General features: G+C 43.2%; 1 protein-coding gene across 3 annotated transcripts in view; it reads left to right on the plus strand.

The window, feature by feature from the left end:
• Nucleotides 1-9041, plus strand: part of PARP4 (poly(ADP-ribose) polymerase family member 4) — a 94198-nt gene that overhangs the window by 28550 nt on the left and 56607 nt on the right. For all 3 annotated transcript variants that reach the window (XR_003116482.1, XM_025364239.1, XM_025364238.1), the window contains exons 12-14: nucleotides 855-950; nucleotides 6154-6337; nucleotides 6569-6725. Coding sequence is in view for 2 of the 3 variants with exons in the window: in XM_025364239.1 (XP_025220024.1) it covers nucleotides 855-950; nucleotides 6154-6337; nucleotides 6569-6725 (437 nt within the window). In the remaining variant the exon portion in view is untranslated. The remainder of the gene's footprint in view (nucleotides 1-854; nucleotides 951-6153; nucleotides 6338-6568; nucleotides 6726-9041) is intronic.

Consider the following 9041-nt stretch of genomic DNA (forward strand, 5'->3'; position numbering starts at 1 on the left):
TTTTTTTTTGAGATGTAGTCTCGCTCTGTCGCCCAGGCTGGAGTGCAGTGGGCGGATCTCAGCTCACTGCAAGCTCCGCCTCTCGGGTTCCCGCCATTCTCCTGCCTCAGCCTCCTGAGAAGCTGGGACCACAGGCGCCGCCACCTCGCCCGGCTAATTTTTTGTATTTTTTAGTAGAGATGGGGTTTCACCATGTTAGCCAGGATGGTCTCGATCTCCTGACCTCGTGATCCACCCGTCTCGGCCTCCCAAAGTGCTGGGATTACAGGCTTGAGCCACCGCGCCCGACCGGTATGAACTTTTTAAGTAGGACCAAAACCCAAAAGCTGTTTTACAAAATTCATTCAATCTCCTAATATGAAATTCAAACAAGACGGGCGTGGTGGCTCACGCCTGTAGTCCCAGCACTTTGGGAGGCCGAGGTGGGCGGATCACAAGGTTGGGAGATCTGGCTAACACGGTGAAACCCTGTCTCTACTAAAAATACCAAAAATTAGCCGGGCGAGGTGGCGGAGGCCTGTAGTGCCAGCTACTCGGGAGGCTGAGGCAGGATAATGTTGTGAACCCGGGAGGCGGAGCTTGCAGTGAGCTGAGATCGCATCACTGCACTCCTGCCTGGACGACACAGCGAGACTCCGTCTCAAAAAAAAAAAAAGAAATTCAAACAATAGATGTTTATATAATAAAAGGCAGAAATCTCCCTTTACTTGTGTTCCTAGAAACAAACATGGTTTCACCCTGATTGCAAAGTTCTCTGAATGCCAGAAGTTCAGTAGGAACCTGCCAAAGTTCTGAGCGAGGCAGAGATGCAGTCAGCGTTGGGCTTACACCTTATCCTGCCCTTCTCTTTTCAGAGGGTTGCTTTTACCCAAAGTAGTGGAAGATCATGGTGTGCAAAGAACAGACGTCGGAAACCTTGGAAGTGGGATTTATTTCAGTGATTCGCTCAGGTATGTTTGATCCTTAATCACAGAATCGTTACTACTTACTGTGTGTTTTCTTCTGTCTTTCCTTGGTGAGGGAGTTTCTCAACCAAAACTCAGATTTATCAATTATATATGACCTCAATATGCCTAGAATCCTATTTCATCTTCAACATCCTTGATAATGTTTAAATCTGCCTTTGGGTCAGACATGGTGGCTCACACCTGTAATCCCAGCACTTTGGGAGGCCAGGGCAGGAGTTTAAAACCAGTCTAGGCAACATAGCGAGACCCGATCTCTACACAAAATTTAAAAAATTAGCTGTGCATGGTGGCGCTAATAGAACCTATAGTTCTAGCTACTGGGGAGGCTGAGGCAGGAGGATCACTTGAGTCCAGGAGTTCAAGGCTGGAATGAGCTATGATTATGCCACTGCAGTCCAGCATGGGCAACACAGTGAGAAGAACTCCATGTACATCATCTGCCAACCTCATAATTGGTATTGTGATATCATTTCATGCGAGGAAACAGACTCAGGGAGGTCAGGGAACTTGCCTAAGGTTGCAGAGCTAATTAAAGGGTGGAGACTGAGTTCAGGCCCAGGACAAAGGATAATGATCCAAGATATTTAAAAGAGTTCCTACAAATCAATAAGGAAAAGATAAGCAACCCTGTAAGCAGATGTGCAAAAGACTTGAATAGAAACTTAATAGCAAAGAAAATGAGCTGGGGCCAGGTGCAGTGGTTCATGCCTATAATCCCAGCACTTTGGGAGGCCAAGGCAGGTAGATCACTTGAGGCCAGGAGTTTGAGACCAGCCTGGCCGATGTGGCGAAACCCCATCTCTACTAAAAATACACAAATTAGCTGGGCGTGGTGGCGTGCACCTGTAGTCTCAGCTACTCAAGAGGGTGAGACAGGAGAATCGCTTGAACCCAGGAAGCAGCGATTGCAGTGAGCCAAGATCACAGCACTGCACTTCAGCCTGGGTGACAGAGCAAGACTGTGTCTCAAAAAACGAGCTGAGTGCAGTGACACACACCTGTAGTGCCAGCTACTGAGGAGTCTGAGGCAGAAAGATTGCTCAACTCCAGGAGTTTGAGATTAGCCTGGGCAACACAGCAAGACCCCATCTCTAAAAAAACTTTTTAAAATTAGCCAGGCATTGTGTCATGCACCTGTAGTCCAAACTACTCAGGAGGCTGAGGCAGGAGGATTGCTTGAGTCCAGCAGTCCAAGGCCACAGTGAGATATGACTGAACCACTACCACCAGCTTGGGAGACAAAGTGAGACCCAGTCTCTCAAGACAAAAAAAAAAAAAGGAAAAGAAAAAGAGAGCACGGTAATAACAGAACACTGGAAATCATGCAGATGTCCATCGACAGTGGAATGGATCTGTACATTTTGGTGGAGTCCCACGTGAAGTCCTATCCTGCAGTTTAAACAAGTGGACTGTGGCTACACATGTCAAATGGATGAGCCTTAAGACCTTAGTGGAGCAAACATTACTAGATGATTCTATATACAGGCATACCTTGGAGATATTGAGGGTTTGATTCCACACTACTGCAATATAGCAAATATTGCAGTAAAGTGAGTCACACAGTTTTGGTTTCCCAATGAGTATAAAAGGTTTACACTCTAGTCTATTAAGTGTGCAATAACATTGTGTTTTAAAAAGACGAATGTACATACCTTAATTTTAACATACTTTATTACTAAAAATGCTAATGATCATCTGAGCCTTCAGTGAGCCATTGTCTTTTTGCTGGTGGACGGTCTTGTCTCAGTGTCGATGACTGCTGACTGATGAGGGTGACGGTTGCTGAAAGTTGAGGTGGCCGTGGCAATTTCTTAAAACAAGACAACAATGAAGTTTGCCTCAGCAATCGACTCTTCCTTTCATGAAAGATTTCTCTGTAGTATGAGATGCTATTTGATAGCATTTACCTACCGTAGAACTTCCTTGAAAATTGGAGTCAGTTGTCTCAAACACTGCTGCTGCTTTATCCACTAAGTTTATATAATATTCAGAATTCTTTGTTGTCAGTTTAACAATGTTCACAACATCTTCACCAGGAATGGATTCCATCTCAAGAAACCACTTTCTTCACTCATTCATAAGAAGCAACCCCACATTCATTCAAGTTTGATCATGAGATTGCAGCAATTCAGTCCCATCTTCAGGCTCCAATTCTAATTTCCGTTCTCCTTCTGCTTCTGCCACATCTATAGTGACTTCCTCCACTGAAGTTTGAACCCCTCAAAGTCACCCAAGGTAGTTAGAGTAAACTTCTTCCAAATCCCTGTTAACACTGATATGCTGACCTCCTCTCATAACTCATCAAATGGTCTTAAGGGCAAGGAGAATAGCGAGTCCTTTTGAGAAGGTTTTCAATTTACTTTGTCCAGATCCATCGGAGGAATCACTGTCTATGGCAGCTATGGCCTTACAAAATGTATTTTTTTCTTTTTAGAGTTGGGGTCTTGCTCCATTATTGCCCAGGTGAGAGTACAGTAAGATGCAAACATAGCTCCCTGGAACCTCAAACTGCTAAACTCAAGTGATCATCCCACCTCAGACTCCTGGGATTACAGGCATACCTGGCCAACATGTATTTCTTTTCTTTTTTTTTTTGAGATGGAGTTTGCTCTTGTTGCTCAGGCTGGAGTGCAATGGCATGATCTCGGCTCACTGCAACCTCTGCCTCCCGGGTTCAAGCGATTCTCCTGTCTCAGCCTCCTGAGTAGCTGGGATTACATGCCACCACGCCCGGCTAATTTTTGTATTTTTAGTAGAAACGGGGTTTCCTCATATTGGGCAGGCTGGTCTCGAACTCCTGACCTCAGGTGATCTGCCCGCCTTGGCCTCCCAAAGTGCTGGGATTATAGGCGTGAGCCACTGTGCCCAGCCCAAAATATATTTCTTAAATAATAAGTCTTGAAAGCTGAAATTACTCCTTGATCCATGGCTGCAGAATGGAAATTGTGTTAGCAGGCATGAAAACAACACGCTCCTTGTACCTCTCCATCAGAGCTCTTGGATGACTAGGCGCTTTGCCAGTGAGCAGTCATATTTTGAAAATAACCTTTTTTGTTGAGCAGTAGATCTCTATATTGGGCTTAAAATTCAATAAGTCGTTCTGTAAACAGATGTGCCGTCATCCAAGTTTTGTTGTTCCATTCATACAGCACCAAAAGAGTAGATTTAGCACAATTCTTAAGGGCCCTAGGATTTTTGGAATGGTAGGTGAGCACTGGCTTCAGCTTATAGTCACCAGCTGCATTAGCCCCTGACAAGAGTTATCCTGTCGTCTGAAGCCTTGAAGCCAGACATTGACTCCTCTAGCTGTGGAAGTCCTAGATGGCATTTTCTTCCAATAGAAGGCTGTTTTGTCTACATGGAAAATCTGTTGTTTAGTGAAGCCACCTGCATCAGTGATCTTAGCCAGATCTTCTGGAGAACTTGCTGCAGCTTCTACATCGGCTTTGGCTGGTTCACCTTGCATTGTTATGTTATGGAGATGGCTTCTTTCCTTACACCTCAGACAACGTCTGCTAGCTTCAAGCCTTCCTTCTGTGGTTTCCTCGCCTCTCTGAGCCTTCATAGAATTGAACAGAGTTGGGGCCTTGCTCTGGATTAGGCTTTGGCTTAGGAGAATGCTGTGGCTGGTGTGATCTTCTATGCAGACCATTAGAATTTTCTTCATATCAGCAGTAAGGCTGTTTTGCTTTCTTATCATTCCTATGTTCACTGGAGCAGCACTTTTAATTTCCTTCAAAAATTGTTTCTTTACATTCACCGCTTGGATAACTGTTTGCCACAAGAGGCCTAGCTTTCAGCCTGTCTTAGTTTTCAACATGCCTTCCTCACCAAGCTTAATCATTTCTAGCTTTCGATTTACAGTGAAAGATGTACAACCCTTTCTTTCACTTGAACACTTAGAGGCCACTGTAGGGTTATTATTAATTGGCCTAATTTCAATATTGTTGTGTCTCAGGGAATAGGGAGGCCAGAGAAGAAGGAGAGAGATGAAGAAACCAGTGGTCAGTGGAGTAGTCAGAACACACAAAACATTTACCAAGCTCGCCACCTTATGTGGGCACAGTTCGTTGTACCCAAAACAATTTCAATAGTAGCATCACAGATCATTGATCACATATCGCCATTACAACTATAATAAAAATGAAAAGGTTTGAAACATTGGGAGAATTACCAAAATGAGACACAGAGACACAAAGGAAGCACATGCTGTTAAAAAAAAAAAAAATGGCACCAGTAGACCTGCTCAACATGGAATTGCCACAAATCTTCAGTTTGTAAAAAAAAAAAAAAAAAAAAAAAAAGGAATATCTGCAAAGTGCAATAAAACGAGGTATGCCTGTATGTGCAAGGCTCGAAAACAAGCAGAAGTATACATTACATTGTTGAGAGACATAAATCTTTGCATTAATACTATGAAAGAAAATAGGCCAGGCACAGTGCCTCCAGCCAGTAATCCTAACCCTTTGGGAGACCAAGGTGGAAGAATTGCTTGGGGCCAAGAGTTCAAGACCAGCCTGGGCAACACAGTGAGACCCCATAGCTACAAAAATGTTTTTAAAAATTAGCCAGGCACAGTGGTGCACACCAGTAGGCCCACCCTCAGGAGACTGAGGTGGGAGGATTGCCTGAGGCTGCAGAGAGCTGTGATTGTGCCACTGCACTCTATGATTGCACCATGGCAGCTTGGGTGAAAGAGTACAAGACCCTGTCTCAAAACACACACACACAAAGGAGAAAACTGTTATAAAAAGGAACACAGTAAAACCTCTCCAACCTACCCAGGATCCCCTCTGTGGCTCCTTATGGAATAAATTCCACATGGGAAAAAAAGAGAAAATAATATACACAAAAATCAAGATAGTGATCAAATGACCTCTGGGTGGGAGAGAAGGTGAGCTGTGAGTTGAGCCCAGAAGTTTGAGACTGCAGTGAGCTATGATCATGCCGCTGCACTCTAGCCTGAGTAACAGAGCAAGAGTCTGTCTAAAAATAGAAGAAATATTAAATAAATAAGTGCATAATAAAGTTCTAAATTGAGTCGTTGGAGATATTTCAATAACAGGAAAATTTAGAACAGTTTACCAGGAAAGTCTTTTCAATAATATTTCCTGTTTATGCAATAATATGTTATTAACAAGTCACTGTAAACTCTAAATATGTGTTTATTTCCTTTCGCATTCAGTACAAGTATCAAGTACTCACACCCGGGAGAGACAGATGGCACCAGACTCCTGCTCATTTGTGACGTAGCCCTCGGAAAGTGTATGGACTTACACAAGAAGGACTTTTCTTTAACTGAAGCACCACCAGGCTACAACAGTGTGCATGGAGTTTCACAAACAGCCTCTGTCACCACAGACTTTGAGGTATTTTTATATTAAGGAACAAGCAAAGAGGGTCTTGAATGCTCTAAGAAGAGCCTCAGTTTTTTGCTCCTGTTTTCATTAAATATGCTTAAGTTTAAATAATTGTTAAATATTTACTGTATGAATTCAACATTTTCTAAATTAGCAAACATGCTTTTATGAAAACATCTGCCAATACAGGTTTTTTGTTACTATTGTTGTTAATCACCTACTGATTTCTGTTTGCTCTAGGATGATGAATTTGTTGTCTATAAAACCAATCAGGTTAAAATGAAATATATTATTAAATTTTCCATGCCTGGAGATCAAATAAAGGACTTTCATCCTACTAATCATACTGAATTAGAGGAATACAGACCTGAGTTTTCAGATTTTTCAAAGGTTGAAGGTAGGACAATTTTCTTGAATGCTGTTTTATGTTATTATGTTTATAGACCTCAAATGTTATATTTTCAATGGAATGTATATTTGCATTTGTTATATCTATGACCTCATCCATAAGTATTTCATTTCCTTTCAGTCTCAAAATAAGTTTCCCACAAATTTCTCTCAGTGTTAACATCAGTCAAACTCTGCCTAATATCAAAATAAAGCACTTAATTTTAAAATATATGTATTTCTTTTTTTTCTTTCCTTTTCTTTTTTTTGAGACAAAGTCTTACTCTGTCCCCCAGGCTGGAGTACAGTGTGTGATCAAAGCGCACTGCAGCCTCAAACTCCTGGGTTCAAATGATCCTCCTGACTCAACCTCCCAAGTAGTTAAGACTACCATCCATGACTTTTGTGTGTGTGTGTTTTTTTTTTTTTTTTTTTTAGAGACAAGGTCTCACTGTGTTGCCTAGGCTGGCCTGAAATTCCTGGCCTCAAGCGATCCTCCTGCCTTGGTATCCCAAAGTGCTGGGATTACACATATGAGTCACCATGGCCAGCCTCATTTCCTTTTTTATCTTGTATACATGAAAACCAGGATGCTTGAGAAAGGTTAAGCGATCTCAAAATTCCATGTGACTTCATTAACACACTGAAGTTGAGCTTATTCCCTTCAGGAATAGCCAAGGCTAAAACCTGCGGAACCTTGCTAAGATGTCATGGTGCAGAAAGTGTGATGGGGTGGGTAGAACAGACAGCAGAGCCGCTGTGGAGTCAGGAAGCCGGGGGTTTCAGTGTGGCCCTGCCGCCCTGCAGTTTTGAAACTGCATGACCTTTTGTGCTCCACCTTCTCTCCCATGGGAATGAGAGCAGTACCCGCACAACAGAATTGCTGTAAGGGCGGAAGGGGAAACTGGAGGCACTGAGTAAATTGTCATGTGTGGTGTACGTGTCAGCCGTAGTAGTGCCAGCATAAACAGGATATTCACTTCTCAGAGTATCATGAGCCCAGACAATTACAGTGTTAATTAGTAGGACTGTAAGAACACATTGGCCGGGCGCAGTGGCTCAAGCCTGTAATCTCAGCACTTTGGGAGGCCAAGACGGGCGGATCACGAGGTCAGGAGATCGAGACCATCCTGGCTAACCCGGTGAAACCCCGTCTCTACTAAAAAAATACAAAAAATTAGCCGGGCGAGGTGGCGGCGCCTGTAGTCCCAGCTACTCGGGAGGCTGAGGCAGGAGAATGGCATAAACCCGGGAGGCGGAGCTTGCAGTGAGCTGAGATCCGGCCACTGCACTCCAGGCTGGGCGACAGAGCCAGACTCCGTCTCAAAAAAAAAAAAAAAAGAAAAGAACACATTAACATTTTTGACCGTGCTCAAATTATTTGTTGTCAGAAACGCATGTGTGTTCAGAGGTGACTCCAGTTTTTTTTCTGGGAGTCATTAAGTGAAATATCTGGCAAGACACTATGTATTTTTATTTCCTAACCTTATGTGTATGTTTGTACCACTTTAGAATAGGATGTGAATGTTTTTCAATATGCGCCGTAGGAGTTGATTCAGTCTTCCTTGGATTGAAAATCTACGTTGTTTCATGCCATCCCAAAATGCTTGTGTGGCACCATAAATAACAGTGACTGAGCCCTTCCACATTACAAGCCAGAGAATGCAGACACCCGGATTCAGGCTTCAGCCACACTTGAGACAGTCTGAAGACCTCTGTGTATTTGTGTGTATGTTTAAATGTATGTCAAGTAATGCTGTGTTTTCAATAGGACACCCCAAAGTTTCTACATTCAGAAGGCAGAAGAGCACATGCCTGTAGTCCCAGATACTTGAGAGGCTGAGGCAGGAGGATTACTTGAGCATAAGAGTTCAAAACTGGCCTGGGCAACATAGTGAGACTCCCATATCTACCAAAAAAAAAAAAAAAAGAAAAGAAGAAAAAAAAATTTAAGCAGAAGGGTCTTTAAAAAAAAAAAAAAAGGCAGGCCAGGTATGGTGGCTCACACCCATAGTCCCAGCACTTTGGGAGGTCAAGGCAGGTAGATCCCTTGAGTCCAGGAGTTCGAGAGCAGCCTGGGCAGCATGGTTAAACCTCGTCTCTATAAAACATACCAAAAATTTAGCTGGGCATGGTGGTGCATGCCTGTAGTCCCAGCTACTCAGGAGGCTGAGATGGGAGGATCACCAGAGCCGGAGAGGATGAGTCTGCTGTGAGCAGAGATTGTGCCACTGCACTCCCACCTGGGTAACAGAGACGCTGTCTCAAAAAAAAAAAAAAAAAAAAAAAAAGAAGGCACCTCCCATTTTTTTTTTTTTTTTTTTTG

Source organism: Theropithecus gelada, chromosome 17, assembly GCF_003255815.1.
Source record: "Theropithecus gelada isolate Dixy chromosome 17, Tgel_1.0, whole genome shotgun sequence".
Lineage (NCBI taxonomy): Eukaryota > Metazoa > Chordata > Mammalia > Primates > Cercopithecidae > Theropithecus > Theropithecus gelada.